The sequence below is a fragment of the Lepisosteus platostomus genome, chromosome 6 (assembly GCF_059453375.1).
Source record: "Lepisosteus platostomus isolate fLepPlt1 chromosome 6, fLepPlt1.hap1, whole genome shotgun sequence".
NCBI classification, from domain to species: Eukaryota; Metazoa; Chordata; class Actinopteri; order Semionotiformes; family Lepisosteidae; genus Lepisosteus; species Lepisosteus platostomus.
Genome location: NC_142616.1, coordinates 24,768,592 through 24,783,327, shown reverse-complemented (window position 1 = coordinate 24,783,327; position 14,736 = coordinate 24,768,592). Strand labels below are relative to the sequence as shown.

At 34.8% G+C, this 14,736-nt stretch overlaps 1 protein-coding gene across 4 annotated transcripts in view; it reads right to left on the bottom strand.

Moving 5' to 3' along the window:
• Positions 1-6,307, bottom strand: part of cfap46 (cilia and flagella associated protein 46) — a 58,904-nt gene extending 52,597 nt beyond the window's left edge. For 3 of the 4 annotated variants that reach the window (XM_088635011.1, XM_088635012.1, XM_088635015.1), the window contains exons 1-6: positions 6,124-6,307; positions 5,880-5,960; positions 5,677-5,801; positions 2,381-2,512; positions 1,644-1,708; positions 122-286 (exon numbers count right to left, since the gene is read on the bottom strand). In XM_088635011.1, the coding sequence (XP_088491137.1) occupies positions 122-286; positions 1,644-1,708; positions 2,381-2,512; positions 5,677-5,801; positions 5,880-5,928 (536 nt within the window). In that variant the 5' untranslated portion in view covers positions 5,929-5,960; positions 6,124-6,307. The remainder of the gene's footprint in view (positions 1-121; positions 287-1,643; positions 1,709-2,380; positions 2,513-5,676; positions 5,802-5,879; positions 5,961-6,123) is intronic. The other variant, XM_088635016.1, reaches the window with a different exon arrangement.
• Positions 6,308-14,736: the final 8,429 nt, after the last annotated feature.

Genomic DNA, 14,736 nt, shown 5'->3' with positions numbered 1-14,736 from the left:
AAGAAATCAACATCTAATTAATTGAGCTTGCAACTTGATTACCTTTTTGAAGTGCAAAACCAAACTAACTCACAAATAATCAGGCCTTGGTAATTTAATGTGAAACCAACTGAAAACTCACAACATTAGCTGTGCCCTCCAACTGTAATCTGACTCTCCGATTTCCTCCAGAGATTTGCAGACCTGAGTTAAAGTGGGTATTAAAAATTGACGAAATCCAGGTCTGAGGAATGGTCTGACCATTTGCCAGTAAAGCACAGATGCATTGAAAATCACAAAGTAGTACCTGTGAAGGAAAAATTGAAATATATACAAAACGTCACATTTAGTCTTAGTGGGACAATAAAACATTTTGTAGATGGTTTGATAGGAGTCACAAGTGAGTACATTTGCTCTTTTACAAAACTGGGTCTGGATTATATTATTAGATAATTAAAACTTACAAAATGCTTTTGTGTTCCATCCTAAAATGACCTTTATAATACAATAACAATTTACAAAATTCTATTAACTTGTGTATCTTTTTGCAAATCAAAAACTTGTTTTTCATGACCAACAACAACAAAAAAACTTCAAAATAAAAACCAAATTAATATATGTAATATATGTAAATCAGTTCTTTTTTAGCCACTACTATTATTTTAAAAAAGGGCAAAAACATACATATTAAAAAACAGTATTTGAAAACCAGAAATCACTAAAAGCAATTTTACTCATGATAGAAACAGTTTCAAAATGAAAATTCACACAGATAAAATATTGTGCAATTAAGAAAGATAATATGGTCTTACTCTAATAATTTTAATTTATTTGACTCTATATCAACTGTAAAAGTTTTCCTAATTAAATATTTAAGTAGACAAAGAAACAATTGGTTAATGGGGTCATATTAATACATTATACCTCTGACATTTTATTGTAGGAAAGGGGTTTAGAGGCCATATCCAGTATCTAAATATTGAATATTAAACTTTGTTCTACTGCCTTCTCTTAATTCAATTGCATTAAAGTAATGCAGCCCTCATTAATTATCTAAAGTATATAAAGTACTTGGACAGGGCTGGAATTTACTACCTGCATTTGATACTTGTAACAGTTATGCTCAGATAAACATCTCAGATAATGACCACTTTTCTCTTTAATACACATCAATAGCAACAGTATACTCAGAATAATTAAATAAATAACAGAATAATATTATTAATAAGGATTCTAGATTCTAGGAAATGTCTTCCTTCAGAAGAAACACTAAAATAAAAATAAGACTATTGGCCTCAAGTGTTATCTCCTGACCATTAGTTAATAATTAACATCTTGAAGGTTTGTGCAATAATGTCCACCATGGACATGCAAACTTCATAACTTTGAAGTCCTACAATATAGCTACATTTTTATAAATATTTTTAGCAGTTGCCTTTGATTAGTTAGTTCTGCTAAATATTTCTGGATAATAATAACAGTTTAAATTTGTTACTGGCATAGTTATGTTTATATTACTGCATACATACAAATTCTGATTGAATAATACTAGTAAATACAAAAATATATATTTTCTGAAATTAAAACAATTTGACCATCATTCACTTTTAAGCAGAAAAAGATAACAGAGAAAGATAACTCAGATTTCTGCTTAAATAGCATACCTCGGCTGTTCTTTTGAAATCTCAATTGCTTTAAGGAAATACACAGCTGCCTTTTCCAGTTCTTCCTAAAATCAGCAGAAAATTTGATAAAATTAAACATGAAAGCAGCATTTTTATAACCAAAACAAAGTTTTTTTAACTATCCAATTGGACAAGAAAAAATGTTAAACACTAGAGAACGTCAAATAGGTATTCAATGATTCCAAAGTAATATGAAACTGCATATCATTTGCATCCCTGTAATAAAATCCCTATGCTCCGGACAAAAAAAGGGAAGTCTAAGAACCATTTACTGTAAATTACAGGAGAAATGATCTCAATAGAAAAAGCTTACCCTAAATAATAATGATGATGGATTTTATTCCTTGTCACCTTTGCACAATATTGTGTTTAAGGGTGGAGTTTTGATATTTGTTTCTAATTATTCAATTACGCAAATGTAAGTACTGTACATTTATTTTGTGGATTAAAATTTAAAGTTAAAAATATTGTTAAATTGCTTGCATCCCCTGTGCTACTGTTTGTATTGTCTCAAACAATATATGATACACATGTCGTAGAAACACTACTTAGCAGAAACAAATTGCCAGAGGAAAAAGTAAGCTTTTAAAAATTAACTCAAGATATAAAGGAATAGTTGGAGATTGAAATGTACATATTAGTTATTTTAAATTAATTTCTTCAACTTCAACTGAAGGTAGAAAAATATTTAATAAAATTAAGAAAAGTACTCCTACCACATTTCCAAAAGTTTCTGGAGCAAACAGCTGGCCTTGGCACAAATAAGCTCTGCCAAGAAATTGACTTTTTGGAGGCTGTCCCTTAAAGTACATCTTTAGGCAGTCCTTACTGATCTCCTTATTGCCCAACTTGGGAAAAAAAACATTTAATTTGAGAAATGATTAATCACATTAATCATATTTAGATAATATAAAAAAATCCAACTTCTAAGTAAAAATGTAAAAAAAAAATTAACTGTTAAAACGAAGTCCTGAAAGTTAAATATTAAAATTACATTTACTGAAAAGTGCATTAATTTATTATTTATTTATCTTTGTTTTGCACCCTGCAGGTTTATAGGTCATTAAAACTTCAGAACACAAATACTTTGCAATACTCATAAGGCTACACTTACCAAATTGTCCCAAGGGTGTTAGAGACTACAGAATATTTATTTATGATTATATTCAAGATTATGTTTAATAACATTTATGGCTCACCCCTTCCCACTTCACCCTGAACTAAAAACAAATTGTCCCAAAAATCTATTTTCTTAAGGTGCACTAGTCCTTGCCAGATATCATTCAGTTGGATTCAGGGAGTTACGGAAATGACATTTTTTTATGTCAACTTTGATAATTTGCTTATTGTTTTCAGATATCAGGTTAAAACACAATATGCAGAAAATCACATTCAGCAGTTTTCTTTTTTCTTACATTTAGAATTGCCAAATATTTTGGGTATGTCCACCATATTTTGGAATGACCAGTTCTGTGTTTTTCATATCTTGGCGCACAGTTACAAACCCATTAACACGGGAGAAGAGAACGGCAAAGTGTAGGCAAACACTTCCAATGTGTCCACCTTCAAGCTCCTCACCTTTTTTCAGCACATCGCAGACAGCAGGTACTGTATGTCCACATTGGCAACACAGAAAACTTGAAAGCACTTTGGAAGCCGCTGCAGGCACGGTGTTAACCCAGAGCTGAGAGAGCCTGACTATTCCCTATAACCTACACTCAGCAACGCAGAGATGTTTGCTGCTGCTGCTTAGGTATTAGTGACATGACCCAGGCTCTAACCTGTGATCCAGGATTGTAGAGCTGAATCTGTACTTGGATGAGCACATTTAATGGTTAAGTCACTTGTCAGGAACATTTCCCTCTGACCCCTTCTGTACTGTACAATGCATTCAGATAGGATCTGCTCTACGCTTCAGGCGTCATATTGACAGACTGTCAGGAAGCCTCACTTCCTGGGTATATATAATCACAGATAATAATCCAGTGATACTGATTGGTTAGGTGAAATATCCAATAGGTCACTCCCCAAAGACAATTACAGTATAAAAAGTACATTTATAGATACAGTGATATGGGTCTGACACAATGTAGACATCTAATCTTTAACATCTAATGTTAAAGACATCTAATGTTTAACATATGTAGAGCTGGTTTTAAAAAATGAACATTTATTTATCACATTAAGGGTTGCTTTCTATTTGTAGTAATATTTCTACACTAGACCACCTGCTGCTAACCTAACACCTTTTTCATTATAAAAATTAGATGTTATATTTTGAGAAAGCAGTATGTCATCATGTCTATCATCTATGTATGAAAGCCACAGCTTGGAAAGAAATGACCAAGGTCTAAAAAATGTTACTCTTCTAATTAGAAACCCACTGACCCACTGTCACTTTTTCAGTTCCAAATGTCTAATTGGTAGTATTAATGTGATAAAAATATTTTCCTGACCTTGCAGTGTTTATTATTTTTCTACCTTAGCATATCCTCTGATCCAAGATGACCTAAAATATACAATACTGCTTAAAGCAAACAAAAAAATCATTCAAATACTGAAACTGTACATAATTGTGGTATGTTTTTATTATCCTTACATTGCAACCTCTTTTCCAATTTGTAATGATTAATTAATGCTGACTATTGAGACTGGCATCAGTATAAAATGAAGTGCTCGAATTTGATCTCTTGAAAGCTTTTTCCTGGTTTAAATAATGTCAATATTCAAGTTAACTCAATTGATTTTATTGCTTTCTACGATGGACTTTTTGATTCTATCCAAAAACCACTGAATGGTACGGTAAATAATTTACCAACAGCTTTTACAAATCATTATACTGTAGCTTTGTTGTGGCATCTGTAGCTATTATGTAGCTTTGTCCTGTAGTTTCAATATGCCTTCCCTGAAAATGGGAAATGATCCATGTTAATACTATGGTCAGTGCAGTAAAGCACAGTGAATGTATGCTGAAAACAGAGGAAAACACCATAAAATATTCCAAGGCTGAAGGGAATGTCCTAAACAAGGGATCTCAAACTCAATTCCTGGAGGGCCTAGAGTCAGTTACATACTGTAATTGGTACAGTCATTTAATTAACTGCATACATGTAAAACTTCTAACCAGGCTCCAAGGTGATTTATACTCAACTCCATCTTTTTGTAATCAATTGGGAAAGATCATAAGAAATATACTGTATGTGTATAATTTAGAAAATGTTTCAGGTGGGTAGCTGTGCCAGCATGCGTAGGCTGTAAAGGAACAAGTAATAGGTTTATTCCATGCTGAAAAGAGAAGAAAGAAAACACAACGTTTCGGCCGTGGAGCCTTCTTCAGGTATGAATTTAGAAAATAATTAGGCTAATTGTTTAATTGACTACTAATGTTGGAACAAAAGCCAGAAGACCTTCCAAGACCTGAGTTTTAGACCACTGATCCCTGCCCTACAGTTTTTTAGTCTTGAACAGAGAAGACAATATGGGGACCTAATACAAGTATTCAGAATTCTTAAGGACACTTTGCCTCAACCCAGTTGACTTTCCAAAATAAAACATGGAATACACTAGAAAAAAAGTGAAACACAAACCAGAGGACAGAAGTAGAAATTATTTGGAAGTTAATTTAAAACTAAGGACAGGACGTACTTATTTACACTTTTTAAAGGGTGGGAGGAGTATGGAACAAACCATTCAGCCATACTGCTGAAGCTGATACCCTGGTGCTCACAAACAGCTGGGATCAAATAGCTCCTAACTACCAAATGGAGCAGACTGGATAAAAGGCCTCCCCACATTTATTCCATGGTGAAAAGTGTAAAACTTAACGACACAGTTAAAGTGAGTCTCCATTAAAGTTGTTAAACTTTCTTTTACAATGTACCCGATGCTGCTCTTTTTCTGTGGCCTGTTTCGATCAGTGCACAAAATCAGAAAACTGGAAGAATTCAATACCAGGTTTTGTTAGTTTGAATCTGTTGATAGGTATTACAGAATAAGGATTTGGATTTTGTACCTGGAGCGCGTGCTCTGCACAAAGAACATTTAATTCGGGACTGAAGCTCCCAGTCGTATCCGATGCTGTTCTTTCTTCTGTGGCTGCTTTGATCAAATGATACGCATTCTTCAAAGCCTCGACGTCTATAGGAGAGAGAGTTAATCAAAAATGCATTCACATAAAAATAGCTAATAAACACTTGAGACAGCTTGAGCGCATACCCTTTTCAGATTCGGCTTTTGCCAATAACTGACGAATGCTGAAATCCATTGTCTTCCACAAGTGCCAACGCTTTGGAAAATCTAATAAAAGAAAACTCAAACTGGTGTTAACCGTAAAGCCTCGTGACATATTTACATAAATGAAAACGTTATTGTTACATGACTTTTCCTTGTCTAAAGCAGTTAGAAAGACGGTACGAACGACAAACTACTCTTAATACTTTGTATTACACTAATAACTTACCAAGAAATGTTTAGAACAGACGTTTCAAGACTCCAATCACAAAAATAAATTAAACCATAATTACATATTTTTAATTATTTATATAACCTTTTTGTTCCTTTTTATAGACTTTCGTTTGCTAAATCCAGGCGTGCTACTTTAACTTTTTGTTGCAGGATTAGGTATCTTAGCAACCAAACGCTCTTGAAAACGACGGTAAGGAAAGGAGGACAAAATTCCCTGTAGTAGCGTGAAGCGAGCTATATTAAGCGATGCTAGTTTGGCAGCATCTTTCAAAATAAGTCTCCAAAAACCTGCCTCAAAAAAAAAATCCTGGAGAAGGTAGTCACATTTATAGTACAACAACAATTTGTACATCCTCAAAACTAGATGGAATGTGATAAAGCGACCCACGGGTAAAAAGAAATGGCCGTTCTCCATTCCTTTTTTGCTCTCTTGCAATCTTTTGGGTGGTTTTATATCACTTTCTCCTTGCAAATTGACACAGTGCTGTGCACAGCTAGACAGGAAAAACATATGGTGTGAGTGCCATGGGGTGATAATCATTGAGACAGGACACAGTAGTCTTCTTCAGCACTGATATAATCTTGGTGGTCTTGAAACATACAGGAATAACTGCCTGGCACAGGAAGATATTAAAATGTCTGTAAAAAAATTCAGCAAACTGTGCTGCACATTCCTTGAGCACACAACCAGGCATGTTGTCAGGTCCAGCAGCCTTACCTGGGTTAACTTTTGCTAGTGTCTTCCTCACATCAGCTGAGAACAGGCAAAGCACCTGATCAAAGGGGAGGAGGTATGGTCTTTATCGCAGGCACTGTATTTAGTGTTTCAAATCCCTCATAGAAGTTATTCAGCGATTCCAGAAGGGAAGCATCTCTGTCACTGGCGCGTGGAGTAGCCCTGTAGGCAGTAATGGCCTGGATACCCTGCCACATGCGCCGTGTATCTTTATTAATTTCTTTAAAAGCAGGTGGAGCACAAAGTTGAGAATGAAATTTCTAAAATCTTGCTTTCATATTGACAAGCAGAAATAAAGCTGTTAATGACCACATAACAGAAAAGAGCCTAGTCTTTAGAAAGGCAGTGGATAATGCTCAGCTGTTTTATTTTGTTTTTGTTCTAGTTTTGTACTGTTCCCTTATAATTTTGAAGGGAATCTTCTTATTTTTAATTAAAAAAAATAAATTTCTAAAACAAGCATTTATAACAAGCATTTGAGTCTTAGGCCCCAATATCTGGCACTGAGCATAACAATTGTCTAAAAAGTGTGTGAACGCTAACCTTAACCCAAGCTGGGGCTTCAACTGAGCAGTTTTGCAATCTGTCTCCAGTCATCAGATTTTGACGTTCCCCAAACCAAATTGTATTAGTGAGAAACAATAGAAGCCATTGAGAAAAGCTGGTAGAAATTTAAAAGATTCCATAATGTCTTGTTACACTTTTGATCTGACAGAATCTTGAATTTTGAGCATTTCCACGAAGCATTTCTGAAAGTCTCTGGGCATCGGATTTTGACATGTTCCCCAAAACAAAAAGCAGGAGTGGGAAACAATCAAGACCATTGATCAAAGCTCATGCAAGTAAATAGGATTCAATAATGCTTGGTAACAACTTTTTATGTGACTGACATATTTTTGTGATATAATGACTGCGTGGTGCACAGCACCATCCAGGCCCCAGAGAGTTTCCAGAAAAAAAAAATTCAGATGGGAGCAAAAAAACACTTCTCCAATACCTGACTTGGGCCACAAAATCCAGTCCTGACCTTACAAATGGTCTAAGTAGTGTGTGAACGCTAACCCTAACCCTACCTGTTACATCAACTGAGCATTTTCACGATCTATTTCTGAATGGATCTGGGCATAGGATTTTGACATGTTCCCCAAACCAAAAGGTAGTAGTGGGAAACAATCAAAACCATTGATCAAAGCTCAGACAAGTGAATGGCATTCAATGATGCTTTATTACAACTTTTTATGCTACCGACTCATTTTTGGGATACAATGAGAGTATGGTGCACCGCACCATGCAGGCCCAAGAGTTTCCAGAAAAAAAAAATTAATATAGGAGCAATAAACCACTCGTACTAAACCTGACTTGGGCCCACAATCCAGTCCTGACATTAGAAATTGTCTAAGTAGTGTGTGAACGCTAACCCTAACTCTACCTGGGGTGTGAACCGAGTATTTCCACAATTATATCTGAACGTCTCTGGGCATCAGATTTTGACATGTTCCCCAACCAAAAAGTAGGAGTGGGAAACAATCAAAACCATTGATCAAAGCTCTTGTAAATGAATGGGATTCAGTAATGCTTGGTAACAACTTTTTATGTGACTGACATATTTTTGCGATATAATGACTGCGTGGTGCACTGCACCATCCAGGCCCCAGAGAGTTTCCGGGGAAAAAAAATTCAGATGGGAGCAAAAAAACACTATTCCTAAACCTGACTTGGGGCCCCAAAATTCAGCCCTGACCTTTAAAATTGTCTAATCAGTGTGGGAAACGCTAATCCTAACCCTAGCTGGGGCTTTAACTAAGCAGTTTCGCAACCTGTCTATGAATCCTTCCAGTTATCGGATTATGACAAGTTCCCCAACCCAAATTGGGCGAGTGAGAAACTATCAAAGCCATTGAGAAAAGCTGAGATTTATTAGAGTTTTGTTCCCACTTTTGCTCCAACCAACTCAGCTTTGGAATAGAATTACTGAGTCAGAGACGTCAGCTTCGTAACAGACAAATGAACTTCTGAACTTTCTTACCCTCATTTCACGTCAGCTGTGGATTATAGTGTGAACTTGTTTAAAAAAAGCAAAAAAGTAAAATTATCGGCTATCGATATCTATATCGGCCACAACAAGCCGTTTATCAGTTATCGTTATCAGCCCAGAAATTCCATATCAGTGCACCCCTAGTTTTGACTCCATGGGTTTCCCGATTCCCTCATCTCCACTTGGGGTCTCCCATTTATTTCCAGGTTCTGGAGAGCTTTTTGCAGTCAACTCAGCATTCGGAATGACCTGTCTGCCAAATATCGCCCAGAGACAAAATGGCCAAACTGAAAGTGCAAACTAAGACCAGGTACCTGCAGTGTCGTGTCTCCTCCTTTCAGGATATCTGGGCCAACCACCTCCCATGGGCCAAATTTGCTAGCAACATCCTCTTGAACACTTCCATCAGTATGTCCCCTTTCATTAATTTCAGCATCAATCTCAGCTAAAGCACTACTACTTGTCAGGAGAACCAGAATGTTCCATTAATTGATCAGTTCATTTACCAATAAAAACAATTTCTTGGTCATAATCTTAACATTTCAAACCATGGTATAGGAAACGTACTGTACACTAAACACATTGCATTTCATTATGAATCTACAAAAAAGTAAAATTAAAAGATTAAAATGAGGAATGAACAATTGGAATTTTCCAATTCAAATTCACATCATAATACTGTAAATATAAAGGAATGCAGGAAGTTAAGAGATACATTTCTAGAATCAATAAGCAGAGGAAATATCTCCAACAATTTCATACTAGAACATAATGAGGCACGCAACTATTTATCAAGAGGTGATATGTTACAATAGTTTTTTTCCTATTGTTCTTTTTTCAATTAATACTAATACGTTCTTATAATATTCCCTTACCTTGAATAATTCACACGTGCCGTTTTTCTCCCTCTTGTATACTGTACATATTATGGCAAGAGTCCCACTGTCAATACTACATGACTGCCACTAGAGGTAGCCAAATACACCCTTGAACTGTTAAATAAGGTTCACTTATGTGTTTCAATCACTATTGCATAATATACTCAAGTTTAAATGTTAATATCTATGCAGGGGTGAAGCCACTAATTATAAAGCAGTTTATTCCTGCTTTTGTTGAAACCTTTTGAGTCTTGGGTAAGAACCAGGAAACGCCATGGACTTTTAAAAAGAACAACCATTTGAGAGTTATACTGTATGTGAAATTTTTCCAGAGTCACACTATTGGAAGAAGGGAATATTCCACCATCAATAATACTGTACATTAACATGCTGGTTTAACTTATCTTTCAATGGTAATGACTTTTGATTTCTGTCCATTAAAAACTGAGGTTAGGCTAAATTCAGACACATATTTGCATGGTCTGACTGTGCACAGAGCATTATTAAAACATCTTGCATAACAGATTAACAAACTGTGTGCACAGAGGTTACCAAGTAGAGAGTTAATCTCAGTTTTACTTCTACAATCAAACCACACAGAACTTCAACCGTGGCATGTTCCATGGTTCCAGAAGATGTTTATCTTCTGTAATCATCACCATCTGACTCATCTGTGGAATGGTTTAAATGTATGTAAACTGCTATTAACTGAGTTTCACTATTTTTATAGTTCCGGGGGGGTACAAAAAGGTGAAATCAGGACCAAGCAGTTTATCCAAAAGTGATCTTTAATCCCCCCTTAATTGCACTAAAAGGGTTAACTTCTTATTTCACTGATTCTCAGTTATTCAGTTTTTTACTTCAGTATACCATTCAGTCTTAAAAAACATTGAATTGGTATATAGTCTGGTTTTAATTAAACAAGAGTATCATGATAAGAAATTGTAATTCCCCTAATCTTATTTATTCTAAACCCTGGAACAGCGGCGTGCTGAAAATAATTGGATACATTTTTAATTTTGCTTCAATTTTCAGTATTTGTTAAGATGAGATATGTCTCTTTTTTTTCTAAAGTGATAATATTTACATGTATTCATTTTCTAACCACTTTATACGGGTCATGGGAGAGCTGGAGCCTATCCCAGCAAGCAACGAATACAAGGCAGCATACACCCAAAGACACACAAAGCACACAGAGACGTTCACATCAGGACCAGTTCTCCCAGAACCTAATTAATCTACCCTTATGTCTTTGAAATGAGTGTGAAAACTGGAGTACCCAGTGGCGACCAAACAGAAGCACTGGGAGAACATACAAACTCATTACAGATAGTACCCTAGGAACTGAACTCAGGGCACCAATGCTGAGGCAACCACTGTGTCATCCATGATAATAATTCATTAAGTTAAATATGTGTCTGTGATAAAACTGCCTTTTCAAAATAATCAATTTTTATTTACAAACGAGGAATTCGTTTTGTCGTTTTGGGCTGTTCATTTTTTTTCTCTACAAAATATATTATTCATACTGACATAATCCAGAAAAAGACTAAGAGGGCTTAGTTTCTTGCAGACTCAGGGGATCTTCTGGCAGAATTCCTAAATGTAAGGTTTGAATTTTGAAAAGGATTAACACAGAGGCCTGTGGAAAATGCCAAGTCTCTTTAAAAATTAAACTTGATGTCTCCAACTGTCTTGTTATCAATATTTTTCTCTCCTGTGTGCTATGACACTCAAACTAGTTTCTCAGCTCATTATTTTAGAACAGAAAAAGTAGTTGTGCTGTTCAGCATCCCTGTGGATAGTAATTATTTTTACAGTTACTGTACGTCTTAAGGAAATATACAATAAATATTTCTTTATTTGATCTGAAGAAGGGAGTTTTGATGGTTGGTATGCTTCTGTCATGTTGTTTTAAGGTACCATTAGTTTCTTTCACTGAATTACTGTAACTGTACAGATTTCATTCCTATTAATGCAGTATGTTGCAATTATAATTCTGAATAAGTATGAAAACATTTATCATGCAGTAGTGCTAAAACCCTTAATAAATGTCAACCTATTATGGTTGCCCATTATCAGACTACTTTGTAATTTCAGTGAATGCACAGAACAGTATGAATTGAATATATATTATATATTATATATTTTAGCCTTGTATTCATTTGATTTACTACTTTAAAACCTTAGCTGTTGATAATGTACATTTAATGTTTTTTTACATTTAAAATTCCCATTATATCAAAAAGTAAAAACAAAATGTGTTCTTTATATTGGTTTATTGTATGCTGCTGTGGATATTTAAGATAAAAAATTACTTATCAATCCTCACAGATAAAAAGCAGTCTTCAGAGAATACAAAAATCACAGGCATACTCTCTGACATTAAGCAGCATAATTGTGAAAAATTAATTTTTAGATAAGTGAAGAGACACATAAAGCTGTTTTGAAAATTAATTATTCTGTTAGGAAGAGCATGACAAAAAACCAAGTTCAGAAATCTACTAATTATGAGTCCCTTGCCAGAAAAGCTAATCCCATTAACAAGGGGTTACTCGGGGGGCATTTAAAGAATTTCTCACAATATGAGATGTGAATTTTTGACAACATTTCCGCTTCTGAAAATGCAAGGCCAGATATACAGTACTTATCTCCAGGCAAATATAAACGTTATCATTATTGCAGATGGAAAGATGTAGCACTGTGAAATCAGATTGGAATTGCTTCTGCAATTATACACGCTTAATAGCAAATAAAAAAAGATTTCCTATAAAATATCTATAGAAAGTCATTACTAGTAATGGGTTTTGTAGCCTGAAAGTCATTTATATTTTCTTACTGTAAGAATATCCAATAGCAGTAATGGAAGGGACTATATCCACATTATCCACATAGCTTTCCTCAAACACAAAATAGTATTCTTCTGACCTCACAATTCCAGGTAGATCAGATTTCATTAGCTAACAATGTCACAGTATGCAATGAATGCTTAAACCTTGAAATCTACACCTCAACTACTATTGCTACATACTAACGCAAGTTAGGAAAAAATGAAAGGGCTTCACCAAATGCAAACATTTTTCTTAGTAGTGCTTTCTGAAAGAAGTCAACAAGATGTTACATTCAGTTTTCCGGATGGTTATGATCTGAGCTTTGGTTTTGCGGCAGAGGGAAGGTAAATGATGAGGGTTGGGGGTTGCAAACATATATCAGTTTTATTACATCAGAGATCCAATACACATTACATAAATAATAGATCAAACACTGTGAGAGAGATCTTTTTTTTCTTAGCATTACCTTTGCGGTATAATTCAGCAGCTTTAGAAGATAAATTCTCACAATCTGAGTTTTATCAAGGTTTTATGAAATGCTAATCATGTACAGTAATTGGTGCTAATACTTCAAATTATAGATGCACAGTACATGTGTCCTCTTCCTTGCTCTTCCTTGCAGGGTTTCTAATATACCAGTACTATTCTGAATAACAGACTAGACTGTAAAGTGGCAGATTCAGTTGTTAGTGGACTCTTTCATAACCACCCCAGTAGTAGAGGTCAATGATCATTTGTCTTCGGAGAGCTCTCTGATCTTAACCATAATGATGCATGTCTTAGATGTCACTTTCTTTAGTACTCCAGGTACGCAGGAAAATTTCTGGGGAATCTATGCAGTACCAGAGGCCTGAATTGCACTTCCCAAGAGCAATGTGTTTTTGTTAGATGTTATTTAAAGAATAGTTGGAGATGTGGTGTGATTAAATGTGTACCTAATGTTTTCTAGAATTCAGAAATGATAAACCCTAGATATGAATTTGCTCAGTGAGACACTATTCCGATTACAGTATATCATTTTTACAATTATTTTAAGCAACACATGTTATCCAACCTGTAACTTCACTATGGTTTTTTTCTTCCTTTACCATTGGGGGTATGAATACATCTGGAGGGCAAGTACGGTATATGTATTATAGAATTGTTGACACACTTATCCTAATATTATGTCACACACGGATAAATAAGAAATATTATTACCGTATTAAGGCTTAAACCTTGTCTTTATGATTTTATTTAGTTATTTTTTTTAAAAAAGAAAAAACAATTTTCTGATCAACATGATTTGTAAGAAATCCCTTATATGAAATATTGTTAAAATTGAACATCACATATTTTTTGAATATATTCAGATATCCTTTGTTAGAAGTCGCTCCTTTTGAATCATTGTCTCTTATGTACAGTAGTATAAGCAGTTTAGGTTTTTTCATCCAAATGTTAAAAACCTAAAATTCACTGGCTTCAAAGATTCTCAGTCATTGGGCTTTTGAAATTTTATTTTTTCTAAATTGTAGCTTAGTGCTACAACAGACCTACAGTACTATCGAAATACTTGAGATACGTGTTGGGTGCAATATGGTTTGCACAGAATTATTATTTAACTTTTGGAAAACATTTGGTACTGCTCCCTTTTTTACAGATCCACACTACTATTGAGTGGCAAGGAAAAAGAAAATTAGAACAACGCACAAAAAACATACTAGAGGTCCACTGAGCTTCATTAGACGTGTCATCTTCATTTATGTTTTTTTGCAGTCATGTAGCTTACTATTTCTCATTATTTGATTCCTTGACCACCATCCAGTAAATGGGATAGAAATACTCTAATCAAAAGTTAATGTACAACAACTACAGTTCAGTTTATTTGTCATATGAACAATTACAATGAAATAGTGTAATTGCATTACAGTGAAATGCTTATTTGCATGTCTGCTCCAATACAAAGGAAACACCAAAACCTAAACACAGAACAGCAGCAACAACTAAATTAAGTAACATACAGTACAACTTAAACACAAGTCATCGCAAGCAATGTGAAAAAAACATCAGTGTGAGTCAGTGATAGAGGCAAAATGACAGCTCACGGAAGAAACTGCCTCTAAATGTAGACCTACTGTATGTGCCTTTA